This window comes from Sturnira hondurensis, unplaced genomic scaffold (assembly GCF_014824575.4).
Source record: "Sturnira hondurensis isolate 20B ecotype Veracruz unplaced genomic scaffold, ASM1482457v3 Scaffold0020119, whole genome shotgun sequence".
Classification (NCBI taxonomy): Eukaryota; Metazoa; Chordata; class Mammalia; order Chiroptera; family Phyllostomidae; genus Sturnira; species Sturnira hondurensis.
In genome coordinates, this window is record NW_028092750.1 from 5434917 (window position 1) to 5460137 (window position 25221).

General features: G+C 51.6%; 2 protein-coding genes across 2 annotated transcripts; one reads left to right on the forward strand and one right to left on the reverse strand.

Moving 5' to 3' along the window:
- Positions 1–2366: 2366 nt before the first annotated feature.
- MAP1S (microtubule associated protein 1S) lies at positions 2367–24129 on the reverse strand. The gene is made up of 7 exons (XM_037028679.1): positions 23976–24129; positions 22745–22846; positions 21249–21331; positions 20122–20262; positions 17186–19541; positions 5396–5631; positions 2367–4554 (listed from the first exon to the last, which is right to left on the reverse strand). Exons 1-7 carry the CDS (start codon positions 24115–24117, stop codon positions 4399–4401), a joined length of 3216 nt encoding a protein of 1071 aa, XP_036884574.1. The 5' UTR covers positions 24118–24129; the 3' UTR covers positions 2367–4398.
- On the forward strand, positions 7744–8260 carry LOC118975031 (60S ribosomal protein L23a-like; the record flags this gene model as incomplete). Its single annotated transcript, XM_037028661.1, has 1 exon — positions 7744–8260. A coding segment is annotated over one exon (495 nt), but the record flags the coding sequence as incomplete, so codon positions are not given.
- Positions 24130–25221: the final 1092 nt, after the last annotated feature.

Here is a 25221-nt window from a genome sequence, read left to right on the forward strand (position 1 = left end):
ACTAACCTGTGGATATCTACAAGTCTATAAATATTTCCACATGTAACTGTCTGTACCTATATTAAGTTAAACATGAGCCCTGGCTGGTGTGGCTCAGAGTATTGAACATGGGTCTGTGAACCAAAAGGTTGCGGTTCAATTCCTAGGTCAGGAATTGAGAAAGGTCAGGGCGGGTGCCTGAGTTGTAAGCCAGGTCCCCAGTTGGGGGTGTGGGAGAGGCAACTGGTTAATGTTTCTCTCTCTCTCTTTCTCCCCCACTTCCCCTCGCTCTAAAAATAAATAAATAAATAATTTAAAAATAATAATTTGCATTTTTAAAAAAGTTAAACATGCGCTCACACAGATATCTCTACAGTGAGAACTCTGCCATTCCAGGTGCACAGAGTGGCTTTAGGAGGTTAACCCCAAGCTACAGGAGTTTTTGATGAATAGAAACCCATCACCTGCTTCTCCAGCTCCAAACCATCCCCTCACTACCCAGCACCCTCAGCCAAGGCTCTAGTCACTCTCCACAGCCCTCCAGGCCTGTGCAGTGTAGCCCTGCCCCCATCCCTGCAGTCTGAACAAATCAGCCCCACCCCGGCACCTTTGCTTCTGCTCGAAGCGCTCTCCTCCCAGTTCCACATCCGACTAGTATCCCAGCTTCCAGATCCTATCTGGAAGCCCTGGCCCGTGCTGAACCCTCACCCCAGGGTGTTGTGTCAGGCTCAGCCTCCTCCCCCAACAGGCTGGGAGCTCCTTGGGGGCCCTGGCACCATCCGAACCAGCCAGGTGGGGTCTGCACTGCATTGGGTCCCCACACTTGCCTCCCTCAAAGCCTGAGCCAGGGGCAAGGTGGGGAAGAGGGAGAGGATTCTCGTTTTACAGGCAAGGAGACTGTGGCTCATACTCTCTTAAGTCACAGAGTGAAGACATGTCAGAGGCATGACTTGACCCAGGTGCACTGGTGCCAAATCTCTCACCTGCCCTGAACTTGGATCCCCAAAGCTACTGTGGTGTTAGGAGAACACGTAGAACAGACCCATCTGTGGTGCCGGGGGCTGAGCAGGCCAGGGAAGGGAACACAGAGGTCCCACCAACACCAGTTCAGACCACGCCACCTTACCTAGAGGCTCACAGGCCAATTTTCTTATTTCTCAGGTGGGATTGGGGGGTGCCCAGAGAGGTTAAGTAACATTCACAAGGTCACCCAGCAGTGCTGCCAAGCTGGGACACAACCAACACTTCCTGAGTACCTATGTGCCAGGCAGGTAAAGCCACATACTGTGTGTAGGCAGGTGGCTGTTTCAGCAACAATCTGGGCTGTGGACTAGCAGGAAACACGAGGGCAGACAGGGTTGCATTTTAAAGGGAGTAGGTCAGGAATAGCCAGAGGAGAGCCTGGGCTGGGGGTGTGGGTGTAATGAGAGGAAGAGCAGGGAGGGCTTCCTGGAGGAGAGGCCCTGGCAGGTGGGGCTTGGAAGATGAGAGGTTATTGTGCTGCTCTTCCAAAGAGAAGCCACCCCTCCCTTCCCTATCATTGCCTCCTAAGAGCTCACATCTCAGAAAAGTGCTCCGATCATGCCACACCATGGACCTGAGCCCCCAGCCGCACACCTTCCCCTCCCCAGTGCCCCCCAAACCTGTGCCCCAAATCTGGCCTCCTCATTCACTGCTCCCCAGATGGACCCCACCCTCAGCTCCAAGAAGGGGAACTTGGTAACTGCTCAGTGGGGCATGCAGGCAGCTGTAGGATCTGCAGCAGCTGCCCCTTGTTCCATGGGCTTCGGTGTCACCAGTCTCCTCTCAGTTCCTGTCTCTGTGGGCCCCTCCCCAAGCACACTCCTCTGTTCCCCATGACGAGGCTTGCTCCTCCCCACCCTCTGGCAGCACTGTGTGCCACCCTCCCATCCCAGCCCTGTGGGCTGCAGTCTCCTATGTCTGGCTCACTTCTCAATGCTGTCTGCCCAGGGAGGGCAGCATTGCTGAATGACGACTGGCTGGATGGTGGCATTCCAAGCAGAGGATGCCAATAGTGCGAAGGCCTTGAGGCGGGATCTGAAAGTTGAGGCAACACCAAGAAACCCGGGGAGAGCAGGTGGTTGCAGGGTATCTGGGAGGGGCAGCGGTTCGCAAGCGGTGCAAAGTGGGTGTCTGGGCCAAGGGTACACATCTGGCTCACGAGCAGGCCCAGGTCCCCCTCCCCCACCCCGCTGCCGACTTTCAATGCTGCAAGGATATTTTTAGTGTCTGCTCCTGCAGAGGTCGGGCCAGACAGCTGGCAGAAGAGATTGCGGAGAGGGAGGAAAAGAGACCCAGAGAGAGAGAGGAGAAAGAAGGGAAGAGGGGTTGGGGGATGGGGTGGGGAGGAAGACTCCAAGTTGTGAGCTGTTCTAGTACGTAGATGGGAAAGGGTCAGAGTCATGTCCCAGGCCACAACCTTCAGCCTCTCCATGTAAATAAAGATTTATTGGAACACAGCCATTTCCATGTATTCAGCTACAACAACGGAGCTGTATCGTCTGGACAGAGACTGTACAGCCCACACCACCAAAAAATGCATCTTTTTATAGAAAAAGTTTACCAACCTCAGGCCAGGGCAAAACTTTGTGGGGCTCTTGTCAGTGGTCATTAGCTGATTTTTACCACGATTTCTGATTCTCCTCCTTCCAGGTACAAGGGAGGAATTTCATGCCTCTCAGCTCCTGATTAGCCAGCCAGTCATGTGACTTGCTTTGGTCAATTAAATGCTTCCTATTAGAAGCCTTTAGGAGCTGGTGCTGATTCACCACCTAGTGTCCCCTTCCTGTCTCCCTACCTAACGCTCCAGGTGGTGGAAGTTCTGTCGAGTTGGGGTGCTGAGGGAGGGCAATGAGAAACACAGCAACATCAGAAATGGAAAAGGCAGGGAAAGATCCACCAAGTACTCGGGGCTTATTAAAGACATAATCCAAGTAGAGATCTCTGCACCTGCCACTGGCCCTGTGAGTCTGGCCCCTGACTGCCATGGCGCTGGTTTGTGTCCCCCTAAATTCCTATGTTGAAGCCCAAACCCCCAATGAAATGGTGTTAGGAGGTGGGGCCTTGGGAGGTCATCAGCATTCCATGAGGCCATGAGGGTGAAGCCCCTTGGGGTGGGATTAGTGCCTTTATAAATAAGAAACTCGGGACAACATGCTCTCTTGCCTGCCGTGTGAGGACACAGCAAGAAGGCAACTGTCCACAAGCCAGCAAGGGGCTCTCACCAGAGCCCCGTTATGCCAGCACCCTGATCTCAGACTTCCAGCCCTCAGAGAGTGAGAATTGTGTCTGCTGCTCATGCGGCCCAACTCACGGTATCGTTCAAGAGACATGGCTGCGACTAGCAGAGGGAATCTGTGCCACAAAACCTACGCGGCCACAGTGATCCGGGCCGCTGTTTCCAGGGAGAAGAGCAGTGTGCCAACCAACTCAGGACATCTGATGGTGTGAGTGTCCTGGGGCTGCTGTCATAGTATCACAAACTGGGAGCTTAAAAACACAGGTGTGAGCATGGTTGGTTCCTGCATGAGGTTCTAGGGAAGGCGGCTTCCTTCCCTTCTCCAGCCTCGGATGCCCTGGTGCTCTTCGGCTTATGGCTGCATCACTCTGATCTCTGTCTCCATCTGCACATAGCTTCCTCCTTTGGGTCTGGGTCCCCCTCTGCCCCTTACAATGACGCCTGTCACTGGACTTAAACCACTCTGTATAGGATGATCTCATCTCAAGATCCTCCACTTAATTACACCTGCAAATACCATTTTTCTACATCCAGTCACATTCCCAAGTATCATGGGCCAGGATTCAAACATGTGCTTTCTGGAGTCACCATTCGACCCACTGTGGATGGCACCTTATCTAAAGTTGTATCTAGAAGCTTCCATACATGCAGGGATAAGGGTAGGAACCCACCCACCAAGAAACTGCTGTTTGCAACTGTGGGTTTCAGGTTCTTCTTTAAGACCTTTCTGCAGCTGTGACTTCTGGCACGGGCATCCACTTCCTCCAGGAACAGAGGGCAGCTTTTCTTTCATGACTTTGGAGCAGAGACTAGGGTTCGAATCCTACCACAACTACTGACTGGTCTGTGTGGAAGGAGTCCAGAGGCTGCCTTCCTTGTCTGGCAAATGGGCCACTCACAGTGGTCAGGGTGGGGGGAAGGGCTGTGGTCAGCAGCAAGCGCCACTGCCAGCAATCACTACTGGAGAGGCACGCCCCCGTCAATGCCTGACCAGAGAGCTCACATGATGGCAATTGTCCCTTGTGCTGCCAAGTCTCCTGTTGGCAGAGGAAACCGAAGCCACGGTGGAGTGGGGAACTTAGTTTATTTCTGATGCAGTGATTCTCAAGACAGTGGCGGATTTGGGCTGAATGGCTGGGTGGGGTGGGGGTGGGGCAGGGCTAGAACTCCACCTTGCAAGCAGGGAAGGCCTCGTCCTGCATGGACACAGTGCTGTTGCTGCCCAGCACTGTGATGCCCAGTGCCTGGTGCCGCGCATGCGTCTCCTCATACCACTCGTGCATGGCCATTGAGTCGAAGGTGGGGATCAGGGTCACCTGCAGGCAGGAAAAATGGATGGGCAGTGAAGGGGAGTGTCCTCTGTCCTCCTGGCCCAGCCCTTTGGCAGCAGAGGCCCTCCTCCTTGGACCACATGTGCTCTGCCTCTGTCATCTCTCGCCTGGATGTCTGCAGCCAAGTGCCAGCTGGTCCCTGAAATCCCTTCTGTTCTCCACGGTACCCAAAGGCCTTCTCACAGCCCAGGAGACCAGGCCACAGCTGGGAGCCCCTCTCCATGCCTCCTACTCTTGGCTCACCCAGGCCTCCCTCCAGCTCCTTGGACAGACCAGGCTCACTCCCACCTTCACGCTGTGCCCTGCACCTAGACTCTCTCCCTGGGCTGCTGTGCAAGGTGTGTGCAAGGCTACGGGTTGCATACTCACATGCTGAGTGGCAACGAGGTACCTAGAAGCTCTTCCCTCTACCCAAACTTGCCTCACCCCTCCAGGCTCTGTTTCAAGGCTTCCTGTGGCAATGAGCCCAGCCAGGCCTCTTTCTCAACCGTGTAGGTACTGCACACCTCACCTGTTCCTCCTGGCCAATTCTTGACAGTATGAGGTGGTTAAGAACTGGGGGTCAGGAGAGATGATCAAACCAGTCCACCTGAGTCCCCACCCAGGCTGCTGCAGATGAATGAGGAAATGGGTGTGACAGGGACAGCATTCTGAGAGCTGTGGAGGACTCCTCCTGCATTTGCCCTCCTTTCCTTGTGGCCTTGAGGACACAGGTGAGTCTCTGAACCCCATCCCCACCTCTGTGTGGATTGAACAGGAAGAAGACCCTGGAGGCACTGTCTCTGCCCTGTGCCAAGACTGTCTAAGGCCTGGGGTGGTCACTCACCTTGAGGTCACGGTCCCACTGCTGCTTGCCAGCCAGCAGAGCATCCAGGACGGCCCGCATGCCCTCTTCCTTGTGCTGGTCCTGGCCGCTGATGACATAGCAGAGAGCGCGCACCCGCCGGAAGAACTCCTCGTTTACCAGGCAGATGCTGCCCCCGCTGGGCAGGTAGGCCAAGTCAAGGTAGACAGGGGAGCCAGGTGAGGCCTCCAACCCGCCTGGCCGGCTGCTAGCTGACCCTGTGGGCAAGAGGGATGGGATTAATTGTGAGCTCCAGGACTGGAAGGGGCTGAGACTCAGCTCTATTTTCACCTGAATGGTTCCCTTCTGAGCAGGAGGCCTGATCTCACTGTTTTGTGGTTGGTTGACAAGCCCTCCGTGGCATGGACAGTTATTCAATGGACCCTACAAATACCCCTGGCTGCCTTCTCAGTGCCTGGAACCTCCCTGGCCAGTCCCCAGACACAGACATCCTCAGGGCTGGAAGGAGGGAGCAACTATAGAGGACTTCCTAGAAGAGGAGGTGTGGGCACTTGAACCCTAAAAACAGCGGATGCCTGAAAGGCTCTGCTGCTACTATAGCATCCATCTGTTTAATGTTTAACTAGGAAAGGGACATTTGTCAAACCCTCTTGGGTACCACACATCCTGGGGACATGGTGGTGACCAACACAGACAAAAATCACTGCCCACAAGGGTGATAGAGAGCCAGAGCTAGTATGAGAGGGATCGAGTTGCAAGGAAACCCAGGACATGGAGGCCTGGACGGAGCTGGAGCTGCTACACCTGGAGCCTGGACCACAGCCCCGGACCCAGAGCCTGCTCCAGGGGAACAAGGCCGTCACTTTGGGGCGAGTGAACTCATAATCACTTGATTGAGGTCCTGGGCACAAGAAGCCTGCCAGATGCTCGATGTCTTATAATCATAAACATTGCCCAGTTCAGGGCATGGGCCCAAAGGGCTGCGGGGGGGCGTTTGTGAATGAACGAAACCCCTAGCTGGGGCAAGAGGCATCTGTCACTCGAAATTAGAGAGTTGGGCAGTGAGGATACTGCATGGAGCCTCAGGAAGAGAAAGCTACTGTGGCTATGGAAAGCACAAGGGAAACGGGAATGGTAGGGTTGGAGGGGCAAAGAGAAGATGAGGGGTGCGTAGGCTGGAAAATGGGGGTAAAGGAGGGGCTGGCAACCACCTGCTTTTATAAAGATGGCTTTACTGGAACACCTGTTCAGTTACTTACTGAGATGCTGAGTTTGGGACAGAGATGGTCTGGCCTGCAAAGCTGAAAAGTTAACCCTCTGGCCCTTTACGACACTGTTTGCTGATATAGCATGAAGGGGCAGAACCCTCAGGGGTCAAGACCGTGGCCTTTCCAAAGAGGCCAAATGCCCTGGCAGACACAGCCTCAGATGACCCCCAATTTCTGGGTGCCAGCCTTTCCCATGGGCCCTGGGAGGGGCACCCTCTCCCTGCCACTCTGGTGGGAACCCCTAACCTGCCAAAGGTCACAGGGGCCCATCAGGTGCCTCCCTTGAAATCTGCCCAAGAAAGACAAGAGGTGATAGCTCAGGTGGGCACTGAGGCTCAAAGAGAGTCGAGAGACCAGGGTGTCCAGGAGCCAAGGACAGGCCATACGGGGAGAGAAGCCAGAGACTCCGTCAGTTCCTGGAGGGCAGGACTACCCCAGGTACCAGATATACCAGATATAGGGCCTGATCCAAAAGCAAGTGCTTACTAAACATGAGCTACAGTTCTTACCACTGCTGTCACTGCCACTGCCTCCTCACCAGCCTTCCCTAGGTCATTCCAGCCCTGTGCTAACCAACGCAGTGGATACCACGGGCTGCAAAGTGGTGCATGGAGGCCAAGTGAGCTGGGAGTGTCAAACACATGCCAGGCTCCCCAGGCTTAGACTGGAAAAGAGAAGCGGAATTATGTAGTAATTTCTGTTGTTGATTACATGTGAAGCATCACCCTTACGTAGCAGGAAGGAGTTCTAACATTCGGGAAAGTGCTTTACATAGTGGGAGGATTATGGGAGGACAGGACAGTGGGAAAACCAGTAATCCCTCTCCCCACCTAGAGGACAATTGTACTGCAGCTCCTCCCCCTAATGCGGGAGCGACTTCATGGGATGTAAAGGACTGCACATCTCTTCTTCTTCCCCAACCCCCTCCTTTTCCTGGAAGCCAGGTATTTACAGAGTAGGACACTCAAAGGCAACTACATATATGCAGGAGGACTTAGAAAGTAACCCCCAAGCCCAGAGAAAGGAAGAGGCTGAGAATACCCTGCATTTACATCTTGGGCTGAACCCCATCCCAGAGACAGCCCATGTAATTGAACACACAAAAAGCCACAGGAGCTTTTCAAGGTGGCACCCAAAGAGAAGAAGGAAGCCCCCGCTCCTCCCAAAGCCAAAGCCAAAGCCAAGGCTTTGAAGGCAAAGAAAGCAGTGCTGAAAGGCATCCACAGCCACACACAAAAAAAGATCTGCATGTCACCCACCTTCTGGTGGCCAAAGACACTGAGACTGCAAAGGCAGCCCCAATATCATGGGAAGAGCACCCCCAGGAGTAACAAGCTTGCCCTCTATGCCACCATCACGTTCCCTCTGACTCCTGAGTCAGCCGTGAAGAAGACGGAAGACAACGATACACTTGTGTACACTGCGGATGTCAAGGCCAACCAGCACCAGGTCAAACAGGCTGTGAAGCAGCTCTATGACACTGACTCGGCCAAGGTCAACAGCCTGATCAGGCCTGATGGGGAGAAGAAGGCTTATGTCCGACTGGCCCCTGACTATGATGCCTTGGACACTGCCAAGAAAATGAGGATCATCTAAACTGAGTCTACCTGGCTAATCTTTAAATATAAAAATTTTACGCTTAAAAAAAATACAGGAAACCCTGGGGAAGGGAACATTTGGATTCCAGAGTTACCACATTATTACATTCAAATGTTCAGTTAAAAAAAGAATCATGGACTGCTGGCCAAGATGGAGGCATAGGTAGACACACTGTGCCTCCTTGCACAACCAAAAGAAGGACAACAACAATTTAAATAACCAAAAAACACCAGAACTGACGGAAAAGCAAACTGTATGGAAGTCTGACAACGAAGGAGTTAAAGAAGAAACCAGACCAGTAGGAGGGGTAGAGATGGGCAGCTGGGCGGAGAGGACTCAGGCAAGGCAGCAGCGGGCACACCGGGCAGGAGGCAGATTGCAGACTGGACAGTCCCACATTTGCGTACAGATGGGAGAAAACAACTGGGGAGCGAGACAGACCACACAACATGGGGTCCCAGTGTGGGGAAATAAAACGCCACTGATTGAAAACACCTGTGGGGGTTGAGGTCCTGGGAGAGACCCCCAGCCTCACAGGAGAATTCGTTGGAGAGACCCACAGGGTCCCAGAATGTACACAAGCCCATCCACCCAGGAACCAGCACCAGAAGGGCCCAGTTTGCTTGTGGGAAGCAGGGGAAATGACTAAAATCTGGCAGAGAACAGAGCAAGTGCTATTATTTCCTCTCAGGCCCCTTCCCCACATACAGCGTCACAACCCAGGGATGTGGGTTGCTCCGCCCTGGTGAACACCTAAGGCTCCACCCCTCACTATGTAAACAGACACATCAAGACCAAAAAAAAAAAAAAGGTTCGAACAAAAGAACAGATCAAAGCTCCAGGAAAAACACAACTAAGCGACGAAGAGATAGCCAACCTATCAGATGAACAGTTCAAAATACTGGTGATCAGGATGCTCACAGAACTGGTTGAATTTGGTTGCAAATTACATGAAAAAATGAAGGCTACACTAAGTGAAATAAAGGAAAATGTACAGGGAACCAATAGTGATGGGAAGGAAACTGGGACTCAAATCAATGGAATAGACCAAAAGGAAGAAACATCCAACCAGAAAAGAACAAAGAAATAAGAATTCCAAAAATGAGGAGAGGCTTAGGAACCTCCAGGACATCTTGTAATGTTCCAACATCCAAATTATAGGGGTACCAGAAAGAGAAAAGAAAGAGCAACAAGTGGAAAGGTTATTTGAACAAATAATAAAGAAAAACTTCCCTACTCTGACAAAGGAAATAGACTTTCAGGAAGTCCAGGAAGCTCAAAGTCACAAAGAAGTTGGACCCAAGGAAGAATACACCAAGGCACATCAGAATTACATTAACCAAGATGAAAATGAAGGAGAGAATTCTAGAAGCAGCAAGAGAAAAGGGGACAGTCACCTACAAAGGAGTTCCCATCAGACTGTCAGCTGATTTCTCAAAAGAGACCTTATAGGCAAGAAGGACCTGAAAAGAAGTATTCCAAGTCAGGAAAGGCAAGGACCTACATCCAAGATTGCTCTATCCAGCAAAGCTTTCATTTAGAATGGAAGGGCAGATAAAGTGCTTCTCAGATAAGGTCAAGTTCAAGGAGTTCACCTTCACCAAGCCCTTTTATATATGAAACGTTAAAGGGACTTATCTAAGAAAAAGATAAAAAATATGAGCAGTAAAATGACACCAAACTCACAATCATTAACAACCACACCTAAAACAAAAACAAAAGCAAACTAAGCAACTAGAACAAGAACAGAACCACAGAAATGGAGATCACATGGAAGGTTATCAACAGGGGAGTGGGAGGGGGAGACAGGGGGAAAAGGTACAGAGAATAAGTAGCATAGACAGTAGGTAGAAAATAGACAGGGGGAGGGTAAGAATAGTATAGGAAATGTAGAAGCCAAAGAACTTACATGTACGATCCATGGACGTGAACTACAGGGGGGAAATGTGAGTGGGAAGGGGTGTGCAGTGTAGAGGGGAGTGAAGCAAGGAAAATGGGACAACTATAATAGCATAATCAAAAAAATACATTTTTTTCAAAAAGCTGGAAAAAGACTTCTACCAAGATGAAGGTGGAGGTGGAAACACTGTGCCTTCTCCCACAACCAAGTTTGAATACAACAAAGGTTTAGTAAACAAAGATGCAGCCAAAGAACAGAAAAACTGAACTATAAGGAAGTCTGACAACAACGAACCGTTCAACTGGGACCAGTAAGAGGAGCGGAGCCAGCATTGGAGCAGGGTCGGACAGGAAGGATCCCCTGACCCAAGTGACCCAGGCAACTCAGGTGCCCAGGCAGTGGGGGTAGCATCACAGACCCAGTGAGGGTGCGGGGCAGTCTGAGTGTGGTTGCACATTCACGCTCACAGATAAACCCAGCCCCCACATACAGCATCACAACCCAGTGACTGAGTTGCCCTGCTCTGGTGAACACCTAGGGCTCCACTACTCCTAAGTAACAGGCACGAACAGTCCAAAATATGGCTCAAGAAGAACTCAAAGCCCCGGAGCCCATAACTCTAAGCGACCAGGAAATAGCCAACCTCTCAGATGCACAATTCAAAACACTGATGATCAGGATGCTCACAGAACTGGTTGATTATAGTCACAAATTAGAGAAACATATGAAGGCTAAACTAATTGAAATTAAGGGAAATGCACAGGAAACCAATAGTGATGGAAAGGAGACTGGGACTCAAATCAATGGAGTGGACCAGAAGGAAGAAAAATATGACCAAACAGAAAAGAATAAAGAAACAAGAATTCAAAAAATTGAGGAGAGGCTTAGGAACCTCCAGGACATCTTGTAATGTTCCAACATCCAAATTATAGGGGTACCAGAAGGGGGAAAGAAACAGCCACGAGTGGAAAACTTATTTGAACAAATAATAAAGGAGAACTTCCCCAGTCTGGCAAAGGAAATAGACTTCCAGGAAATCCAGGAAGCTCAGAGAGTCCCAGAGAAGTTGGACCCAAGAAGGAACACACCAAGGCATATCATAATTACATTAGCCAAGACTAAAATGAAGGAGAGAATCCTAGAAGCAGCAAGGGATAAGGGGACAGTCACCTACAAAGGAGTTCTCATCAGACTGTCAGTAGATTTCTCAAAAGAGACTCTACAGGCAAGAAGGGGCTGGAAAGAAGTATTCCAAGTCATGAAATCCAAAGACCTACATCCAAGACTGCTCTATCCAGCAAAGTTTTCATTTAGAATGGAAGGATAAAGTGCTTCTCAGAGAAGATCAAATTCAAGGAGTTCATCATCACCAAGCCCTTATTATATGAAATGTTAAAGGGACTTATATAAGAAAAAGAAGATGAAAAATATTAACAGTGAAAGGACAGCAAACTCACAGTTATTAACAACCACACCTCAAACAAAAGCAAACCAAGAGGACAGCTAGATCAGGAGCAGAACCATAGAAATGAAGAACACATGGAGGGTTAGCAACAGGGGAGTGGGAGGAGGAGAAGGGGCGAGAAGGTACACAAAATAGCATAGATAGTAGGTAGAAAATAGATAGAGGGGAGGGCCAGAATAGTAGGGGAAATATAGAATCTAATGAACTTGAGACACGTGGTTATAAACTAAAGGGGCAGAATGGTGGGGGAGTAGGGTATGCAGGATGGAGAAGAATGAAGGGTGGGGAATAGAACAACAACTGTAATGGTATAATCAATAAAATATATATTTTTTAAAAGGCTGGAAAAAAAGAATCACAAGGTACACAAAGAACCAGGAAAGTATGAACCATTCAAAGGAAAAACAAGAAATCAACAAAAACTGCCCTGACAAAGACTGGATGGCAGACTTACTAGACAAAGACTTCAAAACAACTGTGTGAAAGATCGTCAAAGAACTAACAGATGATGTGTGGGGAAAAATCGAGAAAACAATGTTTGAACAAAATAGAAAATCAATGAGGAGTTACCAAAAAATCAAAAAGAAAGTCTGTAGCTGAAAAAAAGTAACTGAAATGAAAAAAATCACTAGAGGGATTCTGTTTAAAATTTAAACAGCAGAAAAATCAGTGATATGGGTGTAATGATAATGGAAGTTATTCAGCCTGAAGAACAGAAAGAAAAGATTAAAAAGAGTGAACACAGTCTAAGAAACCTGTGGGACACAAGAAGAGAAAAGGGGGCAGAAAGATTAAAAAAAAAAAAAAGAGCACGCCCTGGCTGGTGTGGCTCAGTGGATTGAGCACCAGTATGTGAATCAAGAGGTCGCTGGTTTGATTCACAGTCACAGCAATGTCTGGGTTACAGGCCAGGTCCCCAGGAAGGGGCGTGTGAGCGGCAACCAATCAATGCATCTCTAACAGCTTGATGTTTCTCTCTTTCTTCTTTCTCCTCTCTCTAAGAGTAAACAAATAAAATTTTTAATAAAAGAGCCCCAAATTTCCCGTATTTGATGAAAGACATGATCATAAACATCCAAGACGCTTAATGAATTCCGAGTAGAACAAATTCAGAGACACACCCTGAGAATCATTACAATCAAACTGTTGAAAGCAAAGATAAAGAGAATCTGAGAGAATCTGATAGAAAATGGTGCTAAAGGAGAAGATTATAGTTATAAATTTACATTTAAAAGCTTTTATTAAAAAAAATCTCAAATCAACAACCTAACTTTACAACTCAAGGAACTATTAAAAGAACAAAGTAAAGCTAGCAAAAGAAAGGAAATAAAGATTGGAGCAGATATCAATAAAATAGAAAATAGAAACACATAGAAGCAATGAAATTAAAAGTCGGTTTTTTGAAGAGACTAGCAAAATTGACAAATCCTTAGCTGGATTAAGAAAAAAAGAGAGAAGACTCAAATTAGTAAGGTAAAAAAATCAATGGGCCCTGGCTGGAGTAGCTCAGTGGATTGAGTGCAGGCCTGCGAACCACATGATCGCAGTTCGATTCCCAGTCAGGGCACATGCCTGGGTTGCGGGCCAGTTCCCAGTGGGGGACTCATGAGAGGCAACCATACATTGATGTTTCTCTCCTTCTCTCCTTCCTTTCCTCTCTAAAGATAAATAAATAAAATCTTTAAAAAAATTTAAAAAGGCCCTGGCTGGTGTAGCTCAGTAGATTGAGTGCGGGCCTGCGAACCACATGATCACGGTTCGATTTCCAGTCAGGGCACATGCCTGGGTTGCAGGCCAGTTCCCGGCGGGGGACACACCAGAGGCAACCATACATTGATGTTTCTCTCTTTCTCCTTTCTCTCCCCTCTAAAAATAAATAAATAAAATCTTAAAAAAAATTTTAAAAAATCAATGGAATAGAATAAACAGTCCTCAAATGAACCCTCACATATATGGTTAAATGATTCTTCATAAAAGCGCCAAGACTATTCTATAGGGGAAAGAATAGGCTTTTCAACAAATGGTGCTAGGAAACCTGCAAAAAACATGAACTTGAACCCTTGTTTAACACCATATTTAAAAATGAACTCAAAATTGAGCCATGGCTGGTATGGCTTAGTGGATTGAGTGCCAGTGTGTGAACCAAGGGGTCGCTGGTTCTATCCCCAGTCAGGGCACATGCCTGGGTTTTGGGCCGGGTCCCCAGCAGGGGGTGCGCATGAGGCAACTGCACACTGATGGTTCTCTCCCTCTTTTTCTTTCCCTTCCCTTCTCTCTAAAAATAAATAAATATTTTTTAAAATATTAAAAAATAACTCAAAATTGATCAAAGAGATAATTTAAGAGCTAAAACTATAAAACCCTTAGAAGTAAATATAAGGCAAAAGTCTCAAGACACTGGGTTTGGCAATGATTTCCTGCATATGACACCAAAAGCATAGGCAACAACAACAACAAAAAGAAAAACTGAACTTCATGTTAAAAAAAGTAAAAACTTTTGTGCATCAAAGGTCACTATCAAGAGTAAAAAGGCAACACACAGAATGGGAGAAGATATTGTAAATCACACATTTGATAAGGGATTCATATCCAAAATGCAAAGCAAATGCTCACAACCCAACAAGAAAAACACAAACAACCTCATTCAAACACAGGCAAAGGACTTAGTAGATGTTTCTCTAAAGATACAAAAATGGCCAAGAAGCAGATGAAAAAACGTTCAACATCACTAATCATCAGGGAAATACAAATCAAAACCACAAGATACCATTTCACACCCATTAGAATGGCCACTATCAAAAGAGTGAAGTGCCCAAAGAAATAAGGACTCATATATCCTGAGAAAATATACAATGACAAAAGATGAAAGCAAAGACAATTCTCAGATGAAGGAAAATGAAGAGTTGTTAGCACACCTGCTCTACAAGAAATGCTCAAGAAATTTTTTTTAAATCCTCACCCAAATATATGTTCATTGGTTTTTAGATAGGGAGGCAGGATGAGAGAGAGAGAGAGAAACATTGACTGGTTGCCTCCCACACATGCCCCCATCGGAGACTGAACCCACAACCTAGGTATGTCCCCTGACCTGGTATCAAACCTGCGAACTTTTCACATATGGGACGATGCTCCAATCAACTGAGCCACCTGGCCAGAGCTCAAGAAAGGTTTTTTAGTCTGAAAGGAAACATTAGCAGGGGGAATAAAAACTTAGGGAATGAAGGACAAACAAATGTTAGATGTATCCTCTTTTTTTTTAAAGATTCTATTTATTTATTTATAGAGACGGGAAAAGAAGAGGGGGGAAGATCAATGTGTGGTTGCCTCTCATGCGACCCTACTGGTGACCTGGCCCACAACCCAGGCATGTGTCCTGAGTGGAAACTGAACCAGTAACCATTTGGTTTGCAGGCCCACGCTCAATCCACTGAGCCACACCAGCCAGGGTGGTAAATGTATCCTCCTAATTCTTTTAAATATGTGTAACTATTGAGAGCAAAATTGTTTAACAGTATCTGGTCAGGTTTTCAATATATGTGGACATAATTCACATAACTGTAATATAAAAGGGAAGGGTAAAAGGATCTATATGGTTGTAAGACTTCTATGCCTTAATTGAAGTGATAAAATATTAACTGTACATAGACCATAAACTGTTCTGTTAATTTCATCTTTTCCATCGAGAGTCTAAATATCCTCTATTTGGTATCTATGGCATCTTCCAAAACTGTCTCTGTACAGACATGGATATAAACAAAGCTGACTCCATCTTTGTGTGCCCGATTTCTTCTGAATTTCCATGTTCAGAACCTGACTGACTAGCTCAGCCAGTAGTGCAGCACCAAAGCCTCATAATCACTGATCAGTTGTGTCCTACAAGCTTATACAATAGAGCCATAAAGATTCCTGTCAGTAAACGGCCAGAATGGCAGAGCAACTGAGAGAATACCAAACCAGGAGCTGGTGTCAGCTGTAAGCAATCATTCATCATAAGACCACCTTTGGTCCCTTTGTCCTGTCAGTAATTAGTTCAGCTACACTATAAAACATTTATTGTAATGACTGTCTAGCAGTGGAGGTTACCTGTGCAGATCGTGGGGTCACCTTCTGTTCTGACCCATTGTTCCTGTAATTCACAGGAAGACTGGGAGCCGTGTGCACCCCAAATTGAAAAAAATTTTAATGCAGCAATTTCACTTTTGTATTAATCTCAAGGAATTTAAAGCAGGGTCTTGAAGAGATGTTTGCACATCCATGTTCAGAGCAGCATTATTTACGGCAGCCAGAAGGTGGAAGTGACCAAGTGGCTATGAAAGGATGAATAAACAGAAATGTGCTTGGTCCGTCTGCACCGCGGAATATTATTCAGCCTTAAAAAGGAAGGAAATTCTGACACCTGCTACAGCATGGGTGAACTATGAGGACATTATGCTGAGTGAAATAAGCCAGTCACCAAAAGGATAGATAACGTGATTCCACTTCCAGGGGGTCCCTAGGGGAGTCAGACTCAGAGAGACAGAAAGGAGGGTGGGTGCCAGGGGCTGGGGGGTGGAGGGAGAAATCGGGAGTTAGTATTTAATGGGGACAGTTTCAGTTACTCAAATGAAGGGAGATCTGGAGTTGGTGGCAGTGGCCACACAACACTAATGTACTTATTGCCAATGATTTGGACACTTTTTAAAAATGCTAAGGTGGTAAACGTCAGTTTCGGTATATCTCACCAGTTTTATTTTTTAATAAAGACTGGAAAAGGTTGGCACAGCAGGTTAGAGACAGCCACCCTTAAGAAGGCCTGCTTACCAGGCTGGCCTGGGGTGGCACCTGGGAAGTTTTCAGAAGGGCTCCCAACATTCCATAAACCCTAAGGGTGGCTCCCTAATCCCACACTGTTCGTATACCAACGTGGCTTAGACCAAGCATGGGCTTTCCCCTTTCCAAGGAGTCTGGAACTATGGCACAACCCAGGCTGAGGTGCTGATGTGACCAGCCCGACGGAAACCCTGCAGCCGAGTCTCTAATGGGCCACTTCTCCCACGTCATCAGTTTGTTGCTCAGGAATTAAGCACAGAGTGTGGCTCCAAAGCAAGAAGACTCTAGAAGCTTGTGCCTGGCTCCCCAGGGATGCCCAGGACTGGGCACAGGGAGCTAGAGGGCCCTACCCGGAGTCTATTCTCTGCGGATCCTGCTGTGCCCCCCAAATACGTTGCAGCCAGTACAGCTGGATCCTCCTAGCCAATCACCAACCTGGTCCTGATCTTAAGAACCTCTACACCAATGGTTACATAAAACATACTATTAATTTCACTTGTTTCTTTTCACATATTGTGGCACTGTGGCTACTAACAGGTCCATGACGGTACCATACGACTGACATCACTGACATCACTTCACTGACACTTCACTGACATCACTGCTGGAGCAACTGGGAACTGCCAAGTGCTTAAACAGTGAGGCCAGAGCTTCCATATTGAGGAAACTGAGGCCCAGAGACAGTGGCAGGCATAACTAAGGCCACACAGCACTAAGGACAGGACTTGGGCTGGTAACCCACTGTAGGTTTCCAGCCCCCAGGTACTTACCAGATGGGCCCCGAGTGGTCATCTTGGGGACTGAGGGCTTTCTGGACAAGGGTGCCCGACCTCCCTTGTCACTGGGCTCGCTCCGGGCGCTGAGTGGCCGACTGGCCCGGTTCCCACTAGCCTGCCCCTTGGTCTTGGCAGTGGTCACTGGAGTGGCTTTGGGGGTGATAGTGCTGAGGTTGGGGCGGGTCAGGGACTTCCGGGTACGGCCAAGGCCCTCTGTCCGCCGGGCCTGTTCAGGGGGCAATAGCTCGGGGTCCACCATGCAGATACTGGGTGGGGTGGGCAGCGGTGGGGGAACCTTGAGGGGGTCGGGCAACGGGTTTTGGCGAGGGACCCCAAAGCCTTCCATGTCCTCATCTGAGTCCGCAGTGCCAGGGGCAGCAGGCAGGGGGTCTGAGTCAGACAGTGTGGGCAGGGACTCACTGACGGATGTGGGTGGCGTCTCCTCGGCACCCAGAGCGCCGGCCCGCTCCTGGGACCGGGCGCTGCTGTCATTGGAGCTGCCGGGGGATGTGGGGGCCGGCGCCATGGGCATGGCCTTGCGGTGCTCAAACTCACAGGGCGACACTAGGCACAGGTCCACATCATGTGGGGAGGCCGAGCGCCGCACCCGGGGGCCTCGAAGTGGGAGGCTCAGCCCAGCCTCACTCATGGGGACAGGGGGTGGTGGCAGCACCTGCTCAAAAGAGACGGACAGGGACTCATCCACCTCTGTAGAGTGTGGGGAACCTACCTCAGCAGGCAGGGAAGGTGTGGTCACTGTGGGGGAGGCATCTGGGCCCACCTCCCCACCCCGCAAAGGGCTCAGTGACAGCTGCCTACCGCCCTCAGCTGGGCCCTGCTGGGCTCCAGCTGGTGAGGGGGTGTGCGGTGGGGAGGTGCCACTGGCCACCAGCTGCTCCTGAGTCTTTAGGCTGCTACTGTCCTCCCCTGTGGGGCTCAGCCCCAGTTCCAGGCTGCTCCCTTGGCTGGGCGTGGCCACCAGCTGGGGGACAGGAGAGCTGCACAGCTCTGTGGGTGGGCTTGCCTCTCCACACCGGAAGCTGGGGGCACTGTGGGGCCCATTAGCTGCCAGTGGGACACCCGGGAGGTGACTGTTGGGTGCTCTTCGGGGCTTAGAGGCTGCCTGGGCACCGGTCTTCTTGCTGCTGACCAGAGTAGTGGATGCCCGGTTCAACTCCCGGCTCCTGGGCTGGGTCCGAGGAACGCTTGGCTTGGGGTCCTTCTTCACCTCTCGGGGTTGCCTAGCTTCCTTCTCAGCCCTTCGAGGGGCCTCAGCCCGTGGTGGCTCCTTCCGGGCCACCCCAGGGCGCTCCTGGGCAGGCCTGGCAGGCAGTGTAGTCCGGCCCTCTCTCCTCAAGCTGTCCCGGGAGCCCACACTTTCCTTGCTCTCAGTGCGCCGAGGCCCTGCCAGGTCTTGGGGGGTTACCACGGGCTCCCGCAAGAAACCCAAGTGCTGGAGGCGGACCAAGCTATCCAGGAGGCGGGCAGGTGGTGTGCAGCCAGGGAACAACACACGCACCACTTTCTCAGTGGGGCCTGTGGGATGCCACACCAGCAGGGCACACACAGATGCCAGTGTGCGTTCAGCACCAGCCGAAGGCGGATGTAGCACATACATGTCCAGCCGGCCAACACCCATTTTCTGAAAGAGCACAGTGGGCTCAGCTGGCATGGACCCACGGCTCAGGGGCAGGGGCTCTATGCCCAGCCGAGCCAGAAGGCTACAGGCCAGCTCTGCCTCATCCTCACCGCGCACCAGACGAGAAGTGGCCCCTCGAGCATTGAGGAACACAACGCCCAGGCCTGGCGAGATGAGCCTGCGTAGCCTGTCGTCCCCAGAGCCCCCATCGACTGCTGCCTCCTCACGCTCCGCCAGCTTGCGCCGCAGCAGGCTATTGAGGCCCGGGAGGCTGTCGGCGCCTGCATGTGTCACCAGAACTGCGTCTACCCGGTCCAGGTGCCGCACTAGCTTCCAGAAGCTCGACTTGGGGTTTGAGCCGCCATTGACCAGCATGGTGAAGCCATTGACGGCAAAGAAGGCGGCATCCCCGAGGCCACCGGGGAAGATGTAGCAGCAAGGCCGGGCAAGCCTGAGGAAGCCCACAGATGCTGGTGGCTCAAGCAGTTCGAAGGGGGATGGCAGTTCCAGGGACTCAGCCACATACTCCAGGAACTCACGTAGACCCTCAGAGGCCGGCCGCTGCACTGGTGGGTTCAGCTGCAGCTGGAGCCCACCCTGGAGGCCAGGCACTTCGGGTGCCAGCTGGGCCCAGTCTCCGAGGGTTGGGCATGTGATGGTGAGCTTGGGCAGGTTTGCAGACGGGGGTGCAGCATCCAGGAGATCCCGGATCTGCAGAGGTGGAAAATGGTTAAGGGGCCTCCTGGAGCCAGGCAACACCCAGCACCTTGGGAAAACTGGACAAGTATACCCCTGTCCTGCTGCCTGGGGCTGTGAGGGTTACTGGTCACTCTCAGGACAAAAACCCAGCCCTCCCCAAGTCCTGCCTCACCCTTTGCCCCCCTCGACTTCCTGCCTTCTCTCACTCTCCTTGCCCCAGGGCCTTTGCACTTGCTATTCCCTCCAGGGAAGCCTTTCCTGCCCTCTCCACTACTCTTCTCTCATCATGGTTACATCACTCACTACAACAGAAACCCATGGTCACTGGCCGGTTTGTCCACTCCACCCAGACCAAGGACTCTGGAAGTGAAGCTGGGGTGCCACTTAAAGCCTCCGGGACATCTGTTAACCCACAGGACCACCCCTGAACCACACACTATCATGGGCGATAAAACTGCCCTGACAACAGCAGGGGTACATGTCAGCACCATCCTTCCATAGAGGAGATGACAGGACTCCAGACAGCAGGTCATTGGGGGACCGAGCCAGGATTCAGAGCCACAGGAGGCCGGGTGGGGAGGAGGCAACTTACCTCTTTGTCCACCAGGACCTGGAGGAAGTGGCGAGGCGAGAAGCCCCCAGTCTGGAGCAGCAGCTCCCCTGTCTCCTCCAGGCAGGGCCCAGCCAGCACCAGAAGCTTGTAAGGGGCGGGGTCCAGGAGGAGGTTCCGGAGCTGAGGAAGGGGGGGGGGGGGACATTAAAGGACCTATTCTGCATGGTGACATAACCAGCATCACACTTTGGGGTGGCCCCCAACCCCAAATCTATATACAACCACCCTACTCTGGTCTCTACCCCACAGCCAGGCCAGTGCTTGACTGGAAGTCAGAAATTGTAGCCTCTCTGCCTCCTGCTGCCCAACTCCCACCCAAGACTCCGCATCCTAAACACCTGGCTCCAGTGTCCTCTTCTCCTAAAAGTCCTCTATACCCTATCGGGGCTTCCTTAAGCCCACCTCTCCCTATGGCCCAGCCCCAATGCCATGGGGCTGGCTGTCTCCTCCTGAGCTCCTTGAGGGAGCGTTTTTGATGAGAGGAATTAACCTATAAAAGAATCTCTCTACAGGGGTGTCCTGGGGCTCTATCTTGTTCATCTTTCTCATAGATAATTAGGAGAAGGATACAGACATCTGCAAACTAGAAGTATTAAAAAGTCAGTTCAGCTCTGGCTGGGGTAGCTCAGTAGACTAAACGCAGGTCTGCAAACCAAAGGGTCACTGGTTCAATTCCCAGTCAGGGAACATGCCTGGGTTGCAGGCCAGGTCCTAGTAGGGGGCACTCGAGAGGCAACCACACATTGATCTTTCTCTCCCTCTTTCTCCTTCCTGTTCCCTCTCTAAAAATAAATAAATCTTTAAGAAACATACACACAACTCAATTGAGACAACTGGTAGGGCCAGCCAGAGGGAACACACAAACTGAAACCATCGGTCAGATCTCACCTTCCTGCCTCCCACCTCCAGACTTTTCCTATCCCATTCCATCCTCCCAAACTTGGGCATTTGTGGGGATGGGGAAGGCTTCCTGGGAAAGAGGGCACTGCTGCTGGGAGCAGAGAGGAAGACTTCAGGCAGCACAAAGTCAGGGACACGGGAGATCAGGATGGGGAATGGCATTGGTCTCTGCAGCCCACGCCCTCCAGGAGCTGACTGGTCCCTACCTCATCACATAGGGACTTCTCTGATGGGTTCAGAAGCACCAGGGTCTCCAGGGTGTCTCCTCGGTGGTGCAGGCTGCGTTGGCCTGTTGGAGAATTAGATCCTGTGAGTTGGGAGCTAGGCCATGTCCGTAGGGTCAGGCTGTCCAGGGTCAAACCCTGCCTTCCTATGTGACCCTGGGTAGCCACAAGCCCCTCCAGGATCTATTTCCCAGGAACCCCAACCAGGCAGAGCTAGCCTGTCCTACTTGGTAGTGCCACAGGTCAGGATGAGGCAAGAACAGGAAGCCTACCTCATCAGGACTCCCACTGGAAACAGCAGTGACAAGCCCATCACTGCTTATGAGGCCCAATTCACAACTGTCAGCCCTGTGGGGCATGCCACGTCACCCCCATTTTATAGGCAAGGAGCCCGAGTCCAAGGAGAGCCAATGAGGGAATAACATGGGCCCTGAGGCGGGACTGTGGGGAGACAGGGAAGTGGCAGATGGGGCTAGAATGAGGGGCAGTAGGAGGATGCCCAGGGCTGGGAGACCTCATGAGCCATGAGATGGGAGTGGGGTTGGTTCTGGGATCCCAACCTTAGTCTGTTCTGTGGAGCCCAGTTGTGCTTCCAATATGGAACATCAGGCCTGGACGCCAGAGAGACAAGCACCCTCCAGGGCTAATGTGTGTGCTTCTTATCACACACCTGGACATTGCTCCATTCAGGTGGGGAAACCAAGGCACAGAGAGGGGAAGTGGCCACTGAGGTCACACAGAGCCAACAGGATATCCAATACCCTCATCCATGAGGGGTCAGGAAACCACCCAGAGCTGCGGGGACAATGAGGAGACTGGTCACTTCCTTCCCCTCCCACAGCAGCCTGGAGGTGACTCAAAGGCTGGCTGAGGGGAGGGGGGCTGCAGGGCTGGCTGCAGTGGAGAAGCTGCAGGGACACCCAGGCCCCGCCCAGCAGCTGCTGTTCTGTTACCACAGAATCACCAAGGAGCCACAGACTATGCGGGGCTGCCGCAGGCATCTCAAATCCCTCCCAGATCTTGCACCTTTCTCAGCTCCCCACCTACTGAGTACCTGTTGTGTACCCAATCCTGTGCAGGGGTCACTGCCACAAACCAGACATATTCTCTGCCACACGAAGCCCACACTCCATCTGCTCTCCCAGCAGCCCCTCACTTTCCACATGTCCTGTCCCTTTGCCTCGGCCCTTTCCTCCACCTAACATAGTCCTGGATGCTTCTCCTCCTAAAAGCCACCTCATCACAGGTCCCCCTGCCCCCCACACATCAGCTGCCTCATCTGTCAAATAAGGACAAAAACATGAGTATCTGCCTCATGGGCTGTGGATGACCAAGGGAGATATGTCTGGGTCAGGGTCTGCCCCTGCTCCACACTCAGCAGAGCTCAGGTAGATTAATGCTGTTTAGGCACTCAGAGAGCACTCGCCCAAAGGACACAAAAGGGGAGCAACTGGGGCACACAGGGTCTCCAGTCTCACCTTTTACGATATTGGAGAAGGTGGCCGAGTGCCGGGACACAAACACCTTGAGCTGCTCATCCAGGCTGCAGACGCCAGGGTCAATGTCCCAGGACCTGAGGCCTAATGGGAGAAGGGGAATTGAATTGAGGTGGAAAATTCAGCCCCCTCCCCTCAACCTGCTCCTGCATCTTGATCATCTCTGTCATTTTCTCCCCCTCTAGCACCTGCCCCAGCCCCACCACAGGTCTCTCTGCTCCTGCACACTACCAGACACATTCCTACCTCTGGGACTTGGCTCCAGCTGTTCCCACTGTTTGCAGGCCCCCTTTGCCTTTTGCATCCTGCTGCGACGTCCAGACACCAAGCAAGCTTAAAACTGGTTGTCTCCTCAGTCACCTTGGGTCCATCCCCAACCCTCACCACCCCCACGCACACTGTTAGCCCTGTGACAGCAGGGCTGAGCCTCTAGTTTTCCCCACCCAGTGCTCTGCCGGGGAACATTTTCCAGCCTTCAGAACTGAGTGTGCTTAGCCCCACTTTACAGGGGGTGGACCCCAGGCCCTGCCGATAGGAGAGATGAATGCCCTCCAGCCACGGTGTGGGATGCATGCCAGGTATGGTGTGCCAAGTGGCTGCAGGTTAACTGAACCTTGCAGGTGCACCTATGACTCACCTCTCCTGATGCCAAATCCCATGGATAGGCCGCACCCGCCCACACCCCAATTAGCAGCTCCTCGTGGAACCACGGAAAGTGGGCCCCGGGGCTCCAGGTTCGGCCTCCCCATCTCTGCTACTCCCTCCAGGACATCCAGGCTGCTAAACACCCGGGGATTCCAAGCGACGTCGCCCTCCCCTTGGCAGGCCCTGCGGGCGGGAAGCGGAGCTGTCGCCCGTATTGCTCAATCGCACCGGTCCCAAAGCCGGGAAGAGCCCATTCAACGGTCTGCACCCAGGTCCGGGCGGAGCAGCCCAGACTAGGGCAAACGCCCACTGTCTTGGCCCGAGCGGCCGGACTAACAGTGAAGGGATCTGAGCCCCGACCCCCGGATCTCGCCGCCCATTCTACCGGACGCCCGGCCCCGGGCCCGGGCCCGGCCCCGCCCGCTGAATTTCGCCACCTCCCGCCCGGATTCCCCGGCCCCGGCTCACGGAATCAGCCACCCCCAGCCCCAGCAGTGCCCCCGACCCGGGGCCCACGCCCCATCCCCCACCCGGCCGCCCCACCCCTGCCATCCCACTCCCTCCCCACCTCGTTCGAGTTCCTCCAGCACGTAGTTCAGCAGCCCCGGGCAGCTGCACTCGCCGCCTACCACGAGCAGCAATGAGCTCGGCGCTTCAGCCGCCCAGGGCCCGGCCGCCACTGCAGCCGCCACCGCCTCTGCTGCCGCCATCTTCGCACCGCCCTGAAGCTGGGAGAGCCCGCCCCACTGGCCCCGCCCCTTAAAGGGGCCTCACCGGAAGCGAGGACAACCCTGCTCGGAAGTCTCACTCACACCCGTTTTGTGCCCCCTACTGGCCCCTAGAAGTCGTGGAAGCTGGTGCCGACTTTGGGTCTTCGCCTTGCACCTGCCAAACGACCATCATGCATCCACCCATCCACCCATCCTTTCATCTAACCGTTCAACAAACTTTGGCTGCATACCTAGCAGGTGCCAATCAGAATCCCTGCCCTCGGGGAGCTCACCTCACATCGCAGTCGGCCCAGATGGAACTACCAGCTCTCTAGGTCAGGGCTTGAATAGAGAAAAGAAAAGCATCTTGTAGCTGGGCCTTGAGGGATATGTCAGAGTTTGCCAGGTGTGGGTGGTGGGGCACGAGCACATGAAGCAGAAGTGAGAACATGTGAAGTTTTAGTTAACAAAGTACAGTGTATTTGGGATGCATCCAGAGCACTCTGGGCCTGGAGCAGGGCAAAACACTTCTGCACTGGCTCTGTGCCAGGCATTTTATTCCATTAGCTCATTGAATATGTGCACAAACGTATGAGGTAGATGCTGTTATTAGGGTCATTTCAGAGGAAAGAGAAAACGGAGGCTTGGAGAAATAAAGTCATTAGGCTGGTAAGTGGTAGAGTAGACAGTTGAATTCAGCGGGGTCTGATTCCAGATCCAGGCTGTAGCAGGGACTGACTGCCCAGCCCACATGGGCATCCCACCCTCCCCAAACAACCTCATTCAGCTCTTTTACCTATGACGGCCACTATTTGAAAAATTGCATTGCATCATTTTGACAGCTGCCTATGACCATGCTGTCTCCCCTGGGAGTGAGCTTCCCAATTCTGGAGGCATACAAAAGAAATCAAGACAAATGAAAGTGTCTGGGAAGCAGACAGGTGACCTTTGCTGTTCATTATCTGAGTTGTTCAGCCCAACTTCCTCCTTGGTCAGTGTGTAACGGTCACTGGCCACATGCCATCTAACGTTCTGGCACTCTACTTCCTCTCTGTTTTTGGCCCTGGCATCCTTCCTCTATTCCAATCCCTTGGCTCTCTTCCC